Here is a 19,263-nt window from a genome sequence, read left to right as displayed (position 1 = left end):
GGCCCCACTAACCTCCAGTCCTTTTTTCTCTGTCAGGGTAAGGATCTCAAACTGGCTCCACTGCTCCTGTCACTCTCATATTATTGTGCGCTCTTTTCTCCTGCAAAAGGGGGAAGGAGAGTTATGAGTGGCTAGTGAAGATGTGTGGTGCTTTTGGATGTAGTGCATAAGGTGAGAGGGGAGAAAAGGAAGATGGTATGAGAGTGGGGACGTCATAGTGTGCAGTAAGTTGCTTGAGTGTGAATTGTGAAGGAGTGATGAGAGGAGGTACAAGTTGAACAATTGAGAGCAGATGAGATGGGGACGGCATGAGTGGCAGCAATGAAGGGAGGAAGCAGGAGATGAAAGTGTTAGGACTGAGGTTGAGAGGTGGTACAGTGTGCCCTTGTGATTGGGGTGAGGTAAGGGTGGTGATTGATACGAATGGTGGAGGAGGGAGGAGAGGGACTGTATCAGGTGCACGGCAAGAGATGAGTAAAGGAGGAGCTGTACTCACCTTTCCTGATCTAGGGAGGTCATTGAATTTTTTCTGTTACTGGATCCAGGTCCTCTGGGTGATGCTCCTACTGTTCACTTCTTGCATCACCTCTAGCCATGTTTTCTTGGTGAGATTGTTGGGTTTCTTCTTCTCACTTCTGGGGAATAGGACATCCCAAATGACCTTCACGGCTGACAACAGCATCTCTAGGGAGGCATCAGACAACCTGGGGACCTCCTTCCTCTCTTGCCAGCTGAAACTTTTGCAGCTTCTCTGTTGCAACTTATACTGGTGTTTCATTTCAGTGAATGTAACCTCCCTTTATGAGGTACATTCAAGCTTTAAACTCAATGTCAGTCTCGCTTCTGGGTGCCCACTTTGGGGTTTGCATGCACCATTCCCGCCCTCCTGTTAAAATTGAGACCAATGTATTTAACCTGTGCTTTACCTGTCTTGTTTCTAAATATGTCCCACTACTGGTCAACTGTTTAATCTTTCATTTTTTCCAACCAATTAATTTGGGCCTTTCATTCCACTGAAATGAATTAATTTCTAGTCTGACACTTTTATCTTTGACTGCTGTTTTTCTTTATATATTTGCAATGCCACCTTAAATAGCTTATGTTCACTATATTCCAACTGCATCCCAACTTCAGGTCACTTAATTATCCTGTTTCATTATCCAGAACCAGATCTAGCACTGCACCTCACCTTGTTAGTTTTGCAACATACTGATTAAGGAAATAATTCTAGATACATCCTAGAAACTCCTCCATTGCTGTCCTTGGCACTTTCTCAAATTCTTGCATATATTTTTGTGCTCTGGTGATTAACACTGAACACAGTATTTGAAGTGTGGTCTGACCAGTGCTTTGTAAAGCCCCAGCATAATATCCGGAGATTTGTACTCTACTGTTCTCACTATTTATCCCACCGCTTTAATGTTTTTTTTTTGCATTGCTCTACTATGTTGACCAGACATTAAAAGTAGAGAGTATACTGTCATTCCAGGATCCCCTTCTAAGTCTTTTACTCAAATTAATCTAATTTATTGTATAGTTAAATGCACAATTTTTGACCAATGTGCAATATTTTGCATTAACCAGTGTTCAATTCCATTTTCCATTTGTCTGCCCAATTTTATAGCTTTTCTGTAAATCTTTTGTGACATCCTCTGTCGGTACATTGAAATCAATGCAACAAAAAGTGGGCGGCTTCTACAAGGGATGATCCGCATCACCAGGTCACCGTCCAGGTGGCAAAGGTAAAAATGATCCCCATGGTCACGTGGCTGAGGTACAGGAAGCCTGCCCTTTACCCCAGCAACTTCAGGGGAGAAAAAGGGGGGACTGCAAACTAACCTAAAGCTGACATTCTTCAATTTACATGAGGACCTCTCTGGAACTGATTTGATGTTGACTGCAAGATGTATTGATTATTCTTTACAGTTACACACTTGTTAAAGGAATCTTTCATGGATGACTTTGTCAAAAGTTTCATGAAAATCTAACACTATCTCATGAAGAGTTACAGTATGTAGTTTGTCTGTAACATTCTCAAAAAAGTCAAGCTTAGAAGAAATTCAAAAAAATAAAATTTAGCTAAGAGTGAATAAAATCAATAGCATCTATAACCAGACTTTGCTCCTGAGCATCACATCTAAGGTTAACTTGTAAATTTTAACTGAATCAGTTTAACAGTTACTTTGTCTAATGTCATGTCATAGTGAAGTTGCAGTTTTTTCGAAAGCTTGGGGAACAGAAAAAAAAAAAATCACATAGTAGACGTGCCCTTCTGAATTTAAGATTAAAGTAAATTGTTAAGTCTGACAAAGGGAGCTCTACTCTGCATGCAGCCTGCCCTGTGCCTGACCTGGGAGTGCCAGGAGTAATAGCATTTATATCTATTTTTCTTTTAATGTAATCAGGGCAACTCCTTTAGATTATATTCTGAACAATATTCAATAAACAAAGTCATGGTGCAGCCTCCTTTTTACACATTTGGATAGTTTGTGTAAATTTGCTATGGAAAATTGCAGTGAGATATTGCAAAGTTTCTGTGGAAGGCTTCATTGTCTTTTACAATTGATTTCCCCTCGATCATAAGTTGGTACTACTGCAGGATAACCATTTATTGCCACAGTGATGTATGGGAGGGCATCTGTGCTCCACAACAGTAATCGCCACTAGCTGTTGCAGATTTCACAATATTTACACAATAATTACACAATACTTGCAATTATAATGTAAAACCAATGACAAAATGATATCTAGATTACAACTAAAACACTGATTTGCGAAACCACCAGGTTTAAGAATTGGAGCATGTGCAGTGGGTTGGTTATCAGATTTTGTTTTATGTTCGAGGCATAGCTATTAAAAGGCAGATTCCGTGTGAATTCTCCTCAGTTGGGACTCCAGACCTGCAAGTGTTTTGACATCTCTTCCTGGCATACTGTTATTACAAAGATAGTATTCACGCAATTGCGGAAAATGTTCTCGTATACTGTAGATCTAAATCAGCTGATTTATTTAATAGCTGCTATTTGTTTAGCATCCATTCTGATCAAATTATTGAAACTTTTTCGCAAGAGATGGATGTTGATAGAGGCGATGAAACCTTTCCCCGGACCCCCAGCACACTGGCTATATGGGCATGCACTTGAGGTATGTATGAAATTCATCAAAAAATCAAATGATGTTGCTTGTTCTTTGAGTACTCTCTTTCTCAGCATAGCCAGCACTCTCAGCATAGCCAGCACTCTCAGCATAGCCAGCACATGCGATTTTGTTAATTTATTGATTTTTACTATTGCTTCAAAACATACAATTTAAGCATACATAACAGAAAAAGAGAGATAATTTTTCTCTCTGTTCTATCATCACGTGTTGCTGTGGCAACTCAGTTCAGTTAGTAGCACTCTCACCCTTAGTTAATAAGATTTTGAGTTTCAGCCCTATAACAGTGTTTGAGGTTGCAATTTAGGTTGGTGCTTCGGTGCAGTACTGAACGAGCACTGTATTGTCAGAAGTGTCATCCTTGAGATGAATCATTTGACTCAATTTTGTGAAATCTCACACCCAATGGAGACCCTCGATCGCTGGGAACGCATATTTGGAAATTTTGGAGAGACCCCCTGCACATTTTCTGTTCAGGTCTTTGAGGATAAAGATCCATGGCACTATTTGAAGAAAAGCATTGAGTTCTCCTGCTGTTGGCCATTATTCTCTCCTCAACCAATGCCACCAAAAAAAAGTAGATCAGCCGGTCATTCATCTCGTAGCTGTTTACCAGAGATTGCTGTTGCAGAATAGCTACTGGGTTGGCCTGTATAACAGTCATTTCAATAATAGTTAATTGTGTGGAGCAGTTTGTGAAGTTTCAATGTGAGAAAGTGTTATGGAAGTGCATTTCCAATTTATCATATTACATAATTTGCTTTCTTTCTGTTGTACTTTGTTCTATGAACTCAGGCTTGTTTGTTCTCTGTGCTCCCTCTCTCTCCTTTGAACTCTCTCTCCTTGTTCCTTGAGAGTTTGTTCCCCTCTCCCTGAGATTTCTGCCTCTCTTGCACACCTTACTCTCTATGTACTCTCTTTCATATGTCATGTTCTCTCAATGCTCTCTCTCACCTTCTCCCCTGAGCGGTCCTTGAATATTTTTATGCCCTCATTTTATTTTTTCCTACACTGCCTCTGTCTACCCGTCCAAACTTGCAAACTGTTAATGCTGGATTGTGATGCCAGCACTCGAGAGAAGTCTTGACTCACACTGACCTTTAATTAGCTAGTGAAATTATGTGCAGACTTTGCTAAGCATAAAAAAACTCTAAAGGTGTGCCTGGGTGTGCATTAAATTTGATCTTTGATAATGGCTCTTGTTACGTTCAACCGCTTAACAGTTTTTTTTATTAAAGATTCAATTAGTTCAAGGATGTTAGATTTTGCTCATTCAGCATATTGATCAGAATAAGTCCAATCAAATATTATTATTGTTAATAATAATGAAAAGATTACAGCAACTTCCTGACGCTTCTGTTGGTAAACACACTGACAGCTGTAGAACCAAGATATACAGACAAGGAAAATCCCAGGATCAATCCCAGTCTGTCCTAAAATAGCTAATCACAGCCACGACATTAGTATGGGCGCTACTTTGGCCTCACTGCCCCTGGGCTAGGGAGGAATAAATTATCCAGGATTCTTACTCTTTATCTAGTGACCCCTGCTGGAAAGTGTTTGAACTTCAAGTGAAAAAAGGATCATGCTCGAATGTAATGCCTACCATGCTTGAATAGCCTGTTAACACTTCTATAGTCTAGGGTTACTTGTGATGAATGGCCATTTTGGTAAAAGACTGGAGAACTGCCGGAATTGATAAAGTTAACCCCCAGTGTGAATCAATACCTTCAGGAGAGGAGGAGAGAAAACTGGCAAAATAAATCCCCATCCCACCCTTTGTATGATTTAAGGCAGCAGCTTCTGTTCACTTTCAGTGGTTAAGAGAGTATTCTTGAGCTCTGCTTTGAGCCTTTTGTTTCTTACTTGGTGATTACTTATCTTGAATATGTCAAGGTTGGCATGGGTTCCATGGGTAAATTCTTTCAAGTTTGTCAATGTTTTATTTCATCTTGTTGACTTCCATTACAGTTTTCTCAAGATGGGACAGATTTAGACAAGGCTGTGTTATGGGCAAAGAAATATCCATATGGTCACCAAGTGTGGTTCGGTCCATTTACAGCATTCTTAGGTGTATATCACCCTGACTATGCTAAGGCTATACTTGCAATATCAGGTAAGAAATTCAGACTTTTCTCGGAATATAATTGGCAATCATGACTTCAGCTGCAGATCTTAATCTGAATTGTTGAAGGAGATTGTCACCTTCTCCAGCAGGAAATGTATCCACAATAGTTATGTGTCATTTTTTGCAAGAGAAGCAATTGGTGGTTCAATAATGTTTTATCCACATGAAATAAAATTGCCGAACAATATCTTAATGGCAACATTGCTCCTTTAACATGTGAGATTTTTAAACTTCTTACTCCATGGAAGCTTTAAGGAAATTTCTTATATCTGTAGTAACATTGTAAAGTCATTTTTTGGCACTATGATTTTATTAATATATAATAGGGAAACAGGATATACTGATTCATCCCATGATCATACATACATACATACATACATATACACACACAGCCAATGTAAAATTCAGGGGAACAATGACTATAATAGTATTGATAGACATAACAAGGCTTGCAATGGAAAGAGAAAGGATGCAGGCTAGGAGTGAGAGAAGGATTACCAATCAGACAGTAAGCTTTTTCTTGTGTCCTGCTCAAAAGAGCAAGAATTGTTGGAAGAGCCTCCCAGACGGAAGTCTATTCATGTCTTGAACAGTTGAAGGGGAAAGATACGGTTAGCAAAAGAAAAGAAAACTGAGTTTCCTGGGGCAGTTTAACAATGAAGTAATAGCTTTGGCTTAAGTTTTAGTGATTGTACCACCCAAGGACAGCCTCTAATTGCTGTCTGCCACTCTTCAATTATGTTGTAGCCTCCAAGTTTATTTTCACTCCCTTCTATCATTTCCAAACCTTCAAAGTGTATCCAAGCTCCTCTCCACTTGATAGTTATCTATTTATCTAGCTGCACATCTTTCAATATTCCTCTCGCTATATATGTGTGTGTGTATATATATATAGATAGATAGATAGATAGATAGAATCATACAGCACAGAAGGAGGCCATTTCGTGCACCGTGCCTGTGCCAGCTCTTTGAAGGATATATTCCTCTTACTTGACAACTCCCTATCCTTTTCCTGCCAAGTATTAACTACCTGTTCCATTCCTTTGAACCATCCTTTCCTTTCTCATTTCCTACCCAGTCTTATCTTTCTACTCAATCTACTCCTCTATCTGTATCACTCTTGTGCCTGACTTTTGTTGCCTGGTTCTGTCCCCCTAATCTACCTTCACTTAAAGACAAAATACGGCAAATCACTCATTCCAAGTAAAATCCTGTTGCCTCCAGGGAAAGAAGGATTAGATAGCTGGGGTTGTTCATCTTCAAGGGATCAGATACCTTAACAGTTTCCCATTATTCACAAAAGATACCGGTAGCATATTTCTTGTAATATTAAAAAAATTGCTGATGTCACTTACCAAGTGTTGAGCAAAAGATAGACTAATAAAATTCAAAAGGATCCTTAAGTGGATAAGTTAGTGGATGGTAAATGGATTTCACTGTGGAGAAATATAAGGTTATACGCTTTGAAACAGGATACATGAAACCTGTACGGGATGATGAGATGCCCACTAGCAAACATGGTAAATAATTTTGGGCGATCATTGGCCATTCAGTGAAAATATCTGATCAATGTGAAGCAGGTATCAACAAGGCTAATCAAGTACTGGGACATTTCTTAAGACTATTTGATTGTAAATCAAATCAGATGATTTTTACTTTTGTTTAGATGATTGTTGAAACTATAGGCTGATTCCCCAATCAGATGCTCCCAGCTCGGTGCGGTTCTTACAGGGAATGCTGATCAGGAAATTGTGGGCCCACAACCGTTGATTTTCCATCTGTTCAGTTAATTGGATGAAAAATCAGGATCTGCAAGTCTGCAATTTCACGATCAGCACACCCTGCAATTCAGCTCCACAATAAGAGTTCCCCATTGGGGGATTAGCCCTCAAATATGCGTAGTTTTGAGCATCCTACCGTCAACGTGACATTAATGCATTGGAAAGAGCTTAGAGAAGAGCAATAAGGATTATTCCCAGACTCTGAGTTCTCATTTATGAAGAAACACATATAACTGAAATTGTTTTCATTAGAGAAAAGACAGAGGCAAATGATCCAGCTTTTTAAAATGCAGAGAAGAATGAATAATGCAGATATGAGCAAGTTATTTAACTTGGACTGTGATTGCAGTACTTTTTCTGAGTTGTGTTTGTATATATTACAGAACCAAAAGATGATGTGGCCTACCGGTTTATGCTTCCTTGGATCGGTATGTATTGTGAGCCCTATTCATAGCACCATTACAGTATGTGGAGTATTGGGTTAACATGAATTTGCACTTTTAGTAGTGGTGATAGTAGCAGTGTTCAGCGCTTTTCTGAATAGATAACATAGCTCGTATATTTTGAAATTATTTCTCTTCCTTTCCATATTTTTGTAGTTTTGATCTGTTTCAGCACCAATTGCACTGTATTATTTAATTGGTTTTGTATACTACAGCCCCAATTTATACCTTGAGTGGGAATCAGGCGGGTGGGGTCCGAGGCGAGAACCAAACACCCTTGACCTCAGCAACGTGAGGCCCGGGAGATTTTAATACTTAGGCCTCATCCGCACGTCCCGGTCAGTTGTCCACCCAAAACCAGCGGGAAGCAGCTGCTGGTCAAAGGGTGGAAGCAGAATGTCATTTGGCATGAAGCCGCTGGCTGGAACCGAAGGAACGGTCCCCAGCGCTCAGGTAAGTCATGGGAAGTGGGTTTCAGGCGGGTCTTACGATCAGGAAGGTGGGGAGTCCGAAGCAGAAGTTGCCTAAACTTTCCTTGTGGGGCCTGGAGGAGCACTTCTGCTGCTCCCGACCCGACAAGGAAAGTAAAAATTTTTTTTTAAAAAACCATATCTCATTGGGCCTCTTCCGCCCCGGCCCCTCTTCCCATCAGCTTCACCTGACGGAAAAGCCACAACCACTTCTCCTTTTAAGCCAGAAGTTAAACTAGCAGTCAAGCCCCTATCTGCATATTTAAAGAAGGACCCTGCTGGTTTCAGGTGGGTCTCATTGCTGCCTGTTCAGAAGAACAGGTTAAAATAGAAGATACCAGTTTCTGCTGGGCGGGCAGGGTTAAACTCGTCCCTTATGTAACACTGTATATCGTTTATTTGAGACAGCACTGAAGTGAAGCTGTAACTAATATGTAATTTTTCAATTGCTAGATATTGAAACATCTGCCTTCACAATCCCTTTCACATGCATGCAGGCAAGCACAGAGACACACAATTTCAACATTTAGAACTGATTTACCTTTATGTTTCTTTTCCATTTCTCACTTCCTTCCGTGAAGGAGCTAATTCATGCTGGAGTATTGTTCCATGAGTGCCAGCCACTCTCCACCACTCCTCCATAAATAGCCATTCTTCATGTATGAGCCAAAACAGTGAATGTTTGACTAAGGCGCCGTCACAGCCAAGCATGATGCTGTACTCACCAGACACCCACACAGGTGCACTTTCCAGAAAGAGTCTCTGGATAGCAATCAGGAGCGGAAATCCTGATTGATTTCTACCCTTCCCACCCCAAGAACTCCGAGACCCATTGAATAATCCTACTGTCACCCTGGCTAAGATCAACTAAATTAGGAAATCAAACCTGGGATCTTCCTGATCTCTATGGCTTAGTTCCACATTGTGCAATACATTTACCAACTAAATCATTAGGAGGGCTCCATTTTTGCTTTTTAAAAAAATGAACCATCCAACTATTTACAAGATAAGAGCCAGAGGCTAATGATTTCACTGGCAATATAGGACACACAACCCCTGTGTTCAGAAATGATCCTCTATGAATTGCAGGTGATGGTTTACTAATAAGCAGTGGACAGAAGTGGTATCGTCATCGCCGACTCTTGACACCTGGATTCCACTATGATGTATTGAAGTCATACGTGCAGCTGATTGCAGAGTGCACCAAAATCATGCTGGTATGTTTTTATGAGGCTTCTGATGATAATGCTTAAATCACAAGGTGTTTGATCTGTGATTTTCTGACAAGGATGTTCTGGAGGCTTATTGCAGTGAGTAAGCACGTCAACTTTTCACTCCTGGGGAATGCATTTGAAACCAGCCCAGACTGATGGGATGAACATCTCCTCTTTTTATTTGATTGTAAAATCCTTGCGTGAGATGAGTTTAGGCCATTTTCTTGATAGCCTAGGTTCTCAGCACAGAAATGCTCATGAGGTGAATTTCCTTGTGGATTCTCCACTGTCTCTTATTTTGTCACACTGCTTGTGCGAGTACTGGATGAGCAAAAATTTCCTCCAACTAAATACTGGGAAGACTGAAGCCGTTGTCTTTGGTCCCCACTGCAAACCCTGTTCCCTAGCCACCGACTCCATCCCTCTCCCTGGCCACTGTATGAGGCTGAACCAGACCGTGCGCAACCTTAGCATCCTATTTGACCCTGAGATGAGCTTCCGACCACATATCCACTCCATCACCAAGACTGCCTACTTCCACCTCCGTAACATCACCTGTCTCTGCCCCTGCCTCAGCTCATCTGCTGAAACCCTCATCCATTCCTTTGTTACCTTCAGACTGGACTACTCCAATGCTCTTCTGGCTGGCCTCCCATCTTCCACCTTCCATAAACTTAAGCTCATCCAAAACTCTGCTGCCCGTATCTTAACTTGCACCAAGTCCCGTTCTCCATCACCCCTGTGCTCGCTGACCTACATTGGCTCCCAGTCTGGGAACGCCTCGATTTTAAAATCCTCATCGTTGTTTACAAATCCCTCCATGGCCTCGCCCCTCCCTATCTCTGTAACCTCCTCCAGGCCTACAACCCTCCAAGATCTCTGCGCTCCTCCCATTCTTGCCTCTTGCGCATCCCCGATTTTAACTGCTCCACTTATGGCAGCCATGCCTTCAGCTTCCTAGGCCCTAAGCTCTGGAATTCTCTCCCTAAACCTCTCTGCCTCTCTACCTCTCTCTCCTCCTTTAAAACGCTCCTTAAAACCTACCTCTTTGACCAAGCTTTTGGTCATCTGTCCGAATACCTCCTTATGTGGCTCGGTGTCAAATTTTGTTTGATAACACTCCTGTGAAGCACCTTGGGACGTTTTACTACGTTAAAGATGCTATATAAATGCAAGTTGTTATTGTTTTTGTTGTTCAATTTCAGTGGCCAAGTTTCTCCTGCCACAAGATTGAGTGAATTAGTCTAAGGCAAGCAATTGAGGGCTTTCTCTCAGGTGGCATTGGGAAACTGATGTCAAAGTTCTGGTAGTACCACCTTCTTAAAATGGAGGAAGGATTTTTAAGGTTCTGCATGCAAACAATTGCTGTTGGGGAGATAGTGACACATGCTGTGAGATCCCAGACTTAATGGGCCCGATGTTACCAGGGCTGCGGGTTCTCGGCGGGGGGGGCTATCGGGCACGTGGGTAACGCGCCCGGTGAAATTAGTCAGCTTCCCGCGCGATCGTAGCAGACAATCCACTAATTGGATCCACTTACCTGGTCTTCCGGGTTCCCCACTGCTGATCTGCGTGTCAGGCGGGCTGCGCATGCGCAGTAAGATCTGTCAGCTGGAGGAGCTCTATTTAAAGGGGCAGTCCTCCACTGACAGATGCTGCAACAAATAGCAAAAATTACAGCATGGAGCAGCCCATGGGGAAGGCTGCTCCCAGTTTAATGATGCCTCACTCCAGGTATCATTAGATGGGGTGAGGAGGAGGGGGAGGACAGAGATCTTCCCCCCAGCGGGCAGGAGGAAGCGGCCTGCCTCTGCCACCAGGAAGGCCTGGCTCGAGGTGGCGGAGGAGGTCACCAGCGCAACCAACATATCGCCCACCTGCATACAGTGCAGGAGGCGCTCTAATGACCTCAGTAGGTCAGCCAAAGTGAGTACACGTAGTCTTTCCCCTACATTCCGTCTGCCACAGCACTGCCCCCACCCCACATCTCCTTCAGCACTGCCAACACTACTCTGTCACAGCACCCCTCATACCCACTCAAACCTCATCCTCATCTTACCTGCACTTACTCACCTCGCCAGTACTCATCCCGCCACTACCACTCAACCCAATCCTCATACAATCTCATGGCTCTATCTCATACTCACCCTCTCGTGCATCTCTTTCACGGCCAGCCTCACTCAACCTGCCACTACCTGTGCTGCAGCCACAGGGCATGCATCACATATGTGCAATAGGCAGCGTAAGGCAAACGTGTCGTGAGCATGAAGAGGATGCACAAGGGTTTTTGAGGGTTTGTCATAGGTGTTACTTATATTGAATTTCTGAACAACTCACATTACATATTATATTGGCACCACTACTGCCATGTCTTCACGAATCCTGTCTGGTTTGTGCAATAATGCCCGCTCCTGAGGATCACTATGAGGACCCACAACTGATGCCACCCATTGTGTCACTGCAGAGTGGATGTAGGTGTATTTGCAGGGCTCTTCTGCACAGACGACAGAGACATCGGCGATGTCCCCGGTTGCACCCTGGAAGGATGCGGAGGAGAAGTTGTTGAGGGCAGTGGTGACTTTGACAGCGACAGGTAAGAAGATGGTGCTCGGGCCAGCCAGGAGCAGCTCGACATGAAAGAGGCTGCAGATGTCCACGGCTATATGTCGAGTGACTCTGAGCCTCCGTGTGCACTGCTGCTCAGAGAGGTCCAGGAGGCTGAGCCTCGGTCTGTGGAACCTGTGGCGAGGGTAGTGCCCTCTGCGACGCATCTCCCTCTGCGGTAGCCCTCTCTCCTGCTGTACAGGTGGATGTGTCACAGCACTCTGTTGTGGAGCTCCATGTGTCAGAGGTGGACGGCGTGGATGGCGAGGCTGGTGATGCTGTTCGCCCTCCGAGGAGGTCATGACTGCAGCTACGGCGGCCCCCATCCGGAAGATGTACATCTGAGGGGGTCCGCAAGGTAGGTACATGTCTCCGGACCCCGGGGTAAGTGTGCAGGTTGGTGACTTTGACTGTCAGGAGGAGGGTGGTGGAGGCCAAACTTTGTCCCAAGTGACAGAGTGGCCTCCTGTAATGGGTGAGGGTCTCCCCCCACCCCAACCCTGTCAAATGGACCTTTGCAGCTGCCACAGGCTGACAGCTGCAACATGTCCATTTGACCTGGGAGTGTTTCCCCCAGTGTGGGAAACAGTCCTAGTTTGTTCTAAAATCCCACCCCTCCTCACATAATCCCTTAATCAGGTCAGTTAATGACCTGAAATACCTAAATAAATACCTTCAAGTGGAACCTCGCTGGCTTGAATTGCCTGCGGGATTCCCACCAGCGGGGGCTGCGCGCGCACGTCGGCACGTCAGCGGGGAACCCGGAAGTGCGCGGGTTCGGGGCGGGCTCCGGTCCAGCTCCGGGATTCTCCAATTTTCGGAGCCCCCCCGCCAGGAACGCACCCGATAGCGGGTGCTAAAATGACGCCCAATGACTCCCCTGAGAAGAGTACAGTGTGAAGGATTAGTTGTGCAGTTCTTAATTTTAGAGGGTGGAGGGTGTGCTCGTATTTATGGCACTCAAGAAAAAAAAGGGAGAGTAGTCAGTTTATTACCTTGCCTGCCCTGGTCAGATTATTGAAATTCTTGCAGCACTGCTCTGAATTTCTATGGATAGAGAGATGAAATTTAGTGCCAGTGCCACATAGCAAGTGATGCTTTTTTTTGCAACTTCCTCCCATGGAGACCTAACTGTCTCTCTCTGCTTTGCTGAATCTCTTCAGGGAGGGTTTGGAAATTGGACTCACTAAAATTGCCCGCTCTTATTTTGTTCTATTTTGCAATGTCCTTCTCCCTTCTTTGGCTGTTTGTGCCAAATCTCCAATGAAAAGTGGGACAAAATCACACATGAGCCATCCAGTGCAGCTACCTTACTGTGACCTTAATGATCCAAACACTTTCCTACTTACTTATTACTCTCCCAGCCATCTACTGCATTCTTCAGTCTGACTTGGTGTTTAAAGGCTGCACTCCTAATTTCCAAGCACCCAGCACAAAACCTTCGTTTTACATGGGGTTTGTGCTAGAGAACCACCATTAGATGTTTAAATAAGCTGACCCTGCAAATTACGATCAATCCAGCGATGCAGAGCATAAGTAGGTGAGTCTCCTGATTCATTGGCGCAAATCCGCAGAAAAATGCAACGTGATACATTTCAGTAGGAAGAACGAGGAGAGGCAATATAAACTAGAGGGCACAATTCTAAAAGGGATACAGGAACAGAGAGATCTGGGGGGTATATGTGCACAAATCGTTGAAGGTGGTAGGGGAGGTTGAGAAAGCGGTTAAAAAAGCATACGGGATCAAGGCATAGAGTACAAAAGTATGGAAGTCATGATGAACCTTTATAAAACACTAGTTCGGCCACAACTGGAGTATTGTGTCCAGTTCTGGGCATCGCACTTTAGGAAAGATGTGAAGGCCTTAGAGAGGGTGCAGAAAAGATTATAAGATTTACTAAAATGATTCCAGGGATGAGGGACTTTAGTTACATGGATAGACTGGAGAAGCTGGGGTTGTTCTCCTTGGAACAGAGAAGGTTGCGAGGAGATTTGATAGAGGTATTCAAAATCATGAAGGGTCTCGACAGAGTAGATAGAGAGAAACTGTTCCCATTGGTGGAAGAGTCAAGAACCAGAGGGCATAGAGTTAAGGTGATTGGCAAAATAACCAAAGGTGACATGAGGAAAAACTTTTTTACACAACGAGTGGTTAGGATCTGGAATGCGCTGCCTGAGGGGGTGGTGGAGGCAAATTCAATCATGGCCTTCAAAAGGGAACTGGGTAAGTACTTGAAAGTAAATAATTTTCCGGGCTATGGGGATAGAGCGGGGGAGTGGGACTAGCTGGATTGCTCTTACATAGAGCCGGCGCGGACTCGATGGGTTGAATGGCCTCCTTCCGTGCTGTAAACTTTCTATGATTCTATTAGTCTCACTCCGATTGGTTCCAGTGTCAAGCGAGCCCTGACTCCAGATTTATATTATGACTAAAGCAGTGTGAAGTGAAACCATTCTGCACTGGCACTACAGTTATGGTGTTATTGCAGCCCTAGATGAGCTGTAAATGAATTATATCTATTTCCACAGGACAAACTGGAGCTGATCAGCACAAAAGAACAGACTGTGGAGCTCTACCATCATCTCAGCCTTATGACGTTGGATAGTATTCTGAAGTGTGCCTTCAGTTATCACAGCAACTGTCAGATTGAAAGGTTAGGAATTGAAAGTGTTAGAAAGTAACTTTTTATGCATTCTTTTTATTATTAATAGTTGCTCACAGATAAAAATAAAAATAAAATTTGAGTCTCTCTCTTCCTGTAGCTGTCTCTATGTTAATCTTCCACTGTCAAATTATTTGTCTTCGTTGCTCTAGTCTAGAAATTAGTGTGAGCAATGTTGTTTGAACACTCAACGTGCTCATATATGATTTGTCTCCACTTTTTTAACAAGGACATTAAGCTGTTTATTTTAATACCTTTGTTAAAACAGCAAAAAGATAATTTGATAGTGATGTATTACTCCTTCATATGATAACTTCACTCATAGTCATTAGACTATTTGCTTTCCACTTTCTCACCCTCTCTCTCTCTCTCTGTATGACTCTCACATATTTTTGTACAGTGTAGGTGGGAATGGATGTCAATGAAAGAAAGAAACAGCTGGCAGTAAAAGAGGGGAAATAGATGATAGTGAAAGGATGAAATGGATGGCAGCAAAAGGGAGAAATAGATAGTAATGAAACAGAGAGGGAAAGTGGAAATGAAGGGGAGAGAGAAGGTAGAAATGGTCAATTCGGTAGGTGGAGGTCTTGACCACCTCACTTATGGCAGCGTGTCGCGGGACTTGAAATTTTGGGACCATCGTATATACCTGCAGGTTAAGTTTCAAAGTCTGTGTAGCTACTTGTTTTCACATGCTAGGGACGTTCTTGTCTTGTCAGCTTTTGGGGCCTGTGTCAGCTTTTTTTAATCAGTTAATCAGCTTGTACAAGTTTTCTAGTTGGCATTAATGCACTTGAGTGGACCTGGAACCTGACATTAGCAAACAGGAAACTGGACTTTAGATAACTCAGGCGGGAAGCATCAAAACCCAGGGCCTAGAGCTGAGAGGTCCTTACAGTGAGTAAGGCTGCAGTTGAGAACAGCAACTCAAGGATAGGTCCCTGGTAATTATGTGACAGTAGTACATTAATGTGGTTATGATGAATCAATGAGATTGAAATAGGCATACAGCGCGGACAACTCAATTTTTTATATATACACAAACAGCAGAGACTCAGGAGCGAGCAAGAGGGCAGTTTTGAAGTGAGGCAGTGAGAAAGAAGCAAACAAAGGTCAAGGTCTATCTGCACTGGGGAAAGGAATGTGGTGCTTGTGAGTAGAGGCTAGCTGGGGAGTGAACAGAGCAGGTGGTTGAAGGAGGCATGAGATAAAGAAACCTCTTCATGGGTAAAAGAAGATATATCTAAAGTGGAGCCCTGCTACTCTTCCATTGGTAACCTTGATTTTAATTAGATTTTAACCTAGAACTCAGTGAATCTCTCTGGGGTTGATTTTAACCCAGAGTGGGTTTCAGGCAGGCGGGGGTGCGGGACAATTGCAAAACGTAGTCGCTAGATTAAGTTTCAGACGCGTGGTATTTTAACCCCGGCCTTCATTTAAATGCTGTCGGTCCACTTCCTATCCAGAAAAGGCATGAAGCGAGCACAGAACGACTGCCAGCAGGGGAAGATTGGGCAGTCACTCCTGCTCCTCCTGGCCCCACAAAGGGAAATTTTACACTTACCTGAAGCGCCTCTTCTGTTTGCAGACCAATGGCAGACCTGCCTTTGCCTAGCGGGAAAGCCACCGCAGCTTCCCTGCTCAGGCCCCAGTTGAAATTCCACCACAAGACCCTGATTAGCATCTACGCATGAGACTCCTGAGTCCAGCCTTAACTGCCACCAAAACCAGTGACATTAAAATTGGAAATTGCTGGGAATGGAGTGGGAAATGAAGCCACTCCATTTTAACTGCTCACCCACTCCTTTTCTGCACAGTGGGGAAAGTTAAAATTTCCCTTTCTGTCTCTGGCTGGCTCGGTCTTATGGTGGCAAACTTATAACATTAACCATTCTGCCTCCAAGAAAGAAAGAACTAACATCTTTATAAGGGGTAATTCTGTGATCAGCGGGGAGTGCAGGTCAGCCTGTGATTTTCCATCCATTGGATTTCCCAACCTGAGCGCCCTGCAAGTGCTACTCCTTATTGGGCATTGTCTAATTGAAGAATCACCTCTACAGCACTTTACCACATCCTCAGGGATGTCCCAAAGTGCTTCACATCCAATGAATTACATTTGAAATGTGCTCACTGTTGTTGTATAAGCAAAGATAGTAACCAATTTACACGCAGCAAAATCCCAAGAGCAGTAATGAGATGAATGACCAGTTAAGAAAGAAAGACTAACGCTTTTCACGACCTCAGGATGTCCCAAATATAAGAGTGCTACCAATTGTGCCACAGCGCACACTTAGTGAATTTCAACTCTATCTTTATGACAGCAAGTGAATGGAAACGGTTCCAAATATGATACATTAATGTAAATGCCAGTAATTCAACATCATGATGTCATAATAACTATTAACCAAATGGAAATTCAAGGATTCTTTTATCTGAATTCTGTTTCCATTTTCCAGTAATAACTCCTACATCCAGGCCGTTTATGAACTCGGATACCTTGCTACTCACCGATTTAGAACCTTCCAGTATCATTATGACCTCATCTATTACTTCAGCTCTCATGGATACCGATTCCGGAAAGCCTGTGACCTAGCACACCAGCACACAGGTAAGGAGGAGTTACCAGCATGCCTGGGTAGGCCCAGGCCCAGCCATGCCACTGAGCTATATTATTCAAGAAGATCAACATGCAAATCATTTTCCTAGCTTGCCATTGAAATATACATTCTGAATATTGGCCTAAAAATTGCACCAAAATGTGTAGGTCCGAGGCACACCCGGTATTGGGTCTTGGGCCTCATTTACATGAGACCAGCAAGCTGCAGACACCTGCTGGGCATTCCCAGCAGCTCGCCAGTTCAGGGTATTTCAATTTTGGACCGCTGCATCACTGGCAGCGGTTGTCAGGTAGGTCCTGGGTGGGAGGGGAGGGGGGAGTGATTGACAAAGAGTGGGGCAATTAAAGGAGGGGAGGATTGGGTACTTAATATTCCTGGATACGAGGTAATCAGGAAAGATAGGGAAGGAAAGAAAAGATGGGAAGTGGCTGTATTGATCAAAGAAACTATTAAAGCACTGGAAAGGGATGATGTAGTTGAGGGGTCAAAGACAGAATCTATTTGGTTAGAATTAAGGAACAATAGAGGAGCTATTATGCTACTGGGTGTATATTATAGGCCATTAAATAGTGGGAAGGAGATGGAGGAGAACATTTGCAGGCAAATTACAGAAAGATGCAAGAACTATAGAGTAATAATAATAGGGGACTTCAATTATCCCAATAAGGACTGGGACAAAGAGCAAAGGGGGGAGGAATTCCTGAAATTATTTCAAGAGAACTTTCTGGAGCAGTGTGCTTCCATCCCAACCAGGGAGGAAACAATGCTGGATCTAGTTCTAGGGAATGAAGTGGGGCAGGTGGACTATGTTTCAGTGGGGGAGCATTTGGGGAACAGTGATCATAATATCATTAGGTTAGAATAGTTATGGAAAAGAACAAGGAACAATCAAATGTGAAAATGCTTAACTGGAGGAGGGCAAATTTCAGTGAGTTAAAAAGGGATCTTGCCCAGGTGGATTGGAATCAAAAATTGGAAGGCAAAACAGAAATTGAACAATGGGAGGCCTTCAAGGAGGAGTTGGTTCGGGTACAAAGTAGATACATCCCTACAGGGGTGGGGATCCAAAGCTAGAGCTCCCTGGATGACTAAAGATATAGAGATTAAAATGAAACAGAGAAAGGAGGCTTATGACAAATGTAAGGTTCATAACACAGTAGAGAACCAGGCTGAATACAGAAAGTACAGAGGAGGTCTAAAAAAGCGAATAAGATGGGCAAAGAGAGAGTACGAGAATAGATTAGCGGATAACATAAAAGGGAATCCAAAAGTCTCTTATAAACATATAAATAGTAACAGGGTAGTCAAAGGAAGGATGGGACCAATTAGGAACCAAAAAAAGAAAGATTCTTGTGGAGGCAGAGGGTATGGCTGAGGTACTAAATGATTATTTCGCATCCAACATCACTAGCAAAGAGGATGATGCCATTGTAGCAGTAATGGAGGAGATAGTAGTGATATTGGATAGGATAAAAATAGATAAAGTGGAGGTACGTAAAAGATTGGCAGTACTCAAAGTAGAAAAGTCACCTGGTCCAGATGGGATGCATCCGAGGTTACTGAGGGAAGGAAGGGTGGAAATTGCAGAGACTCTGGCCACGATCTTCCAATCCTCCTTTGATATGGGGATGATGCCGGAGGACTGGAGGATTGCAAATGCTACACCCCTGTTCAAAAAAAGGGAGACGGATAAACCCGGCAATTACAGGCCTGTCAACCTAACGTCAGTGGTGGGAAAACTTTTAGAGACAATAATCCTGGACAAAATAAATTCACACTTGGAAAAGTATTGGCTAATAAATGAAAGTCAGCATGGATTTGTTAAAGGAAAATCGTGTTTGACTAACTTGATTAAGTTCTTTGATGAAGTATCAGAGGCAGTTGATGAGGGTAGTGCAGTTGATGTTGTGTATATGGACTTTCAAAAGGCTTTTGATAAAGTACCACATAATCAACTTGTTAGCAAAATTAAAGCACATGGGATCAAAGGGGCAGAGGCAGCATGGATACTAAATTGGCTGAGGGACAGAAAGCAGAGAATAGTGATGAACGGTTCTTTTTCTGACTGGAGGGATGTATACAGTGGTATTCCCCAGGGGTCAGCATTAGGACCACTGTTCTTTTTGATTATATATTAATGACCTGGACTTGGGTATAGAGGGTATAATTTCAAAAATTGCAGATGA

General features: G+C 43.2%; 2 protein-coding genes across 2 annotated transcripts in view; one reads left to right on the top strand and one right to left on the bottom strand.

The window, feature by feature from the left end:
- The window catches only part of LOC137325342 (putative nuclease HARBI1), a 73,177-nt gene that overhangs the window by 11,210 nt on the left and 42,704 nt on the right, over nucleotides 1-19,263 (bottom strand). The window lies entirely within an intron of this gene.
- The window catches only part of LOC137325339 (cytochrome P450 4B1-like), a 42,391-nt gene continuing 26,015 nt past the window's right edge, over nucleotides 2,888-19,263 (top strand). Inside the window, exons 1-6 of the mRNA XM_067990320.1 lie at nucleotides 2,888-3,144; nucleotides 5,128-5,272; nucleotides 7,449-7,493; nucleotides 9,068-9,195; nucleotides 14,326-14,450; nucleotides 16,916-17,067. Coding sequence (XP_067846421.1) covers nucleotides 2,971-3,144; nucleotides 5,128-5,272; nucleotides 7,449-7,493; nucleotides 9,068-9,195; nucleotides 14,326-14,450; nucleotides 16,916-17,067 — 769 coding nt within the window. The 5' untranslated portion in view covers nucleotides 2,888-2,970. The remainder of the gene's footprint in view (nucleotides 3,145-5,127; nucleotides 5,273-7,448; nucleotides 7,494-9,067; nucleotides 9,196-14,325; nucleotides 14,451-16,915; nucleotides 17,068-19,263) is intronic.

This window comes from Heptranchias perlo, chromosome 9 (assembly GCF_035084215.1).
Source record: "Heptranchias perlo isolate sHepPer1 chromosome 9, sHepPer1.hap1, whole genome shotgun sequence".
Lineage (NCBI taxonomy): Eukaryota > Metazoa > Chordata > Chondrichthyes > Hexanchiformes > Hexanchidae > Heptranchias > Heptranchias perlo.
This window is presented reverse-complemented; position numbering and strand designations above follow the sequence as displayed.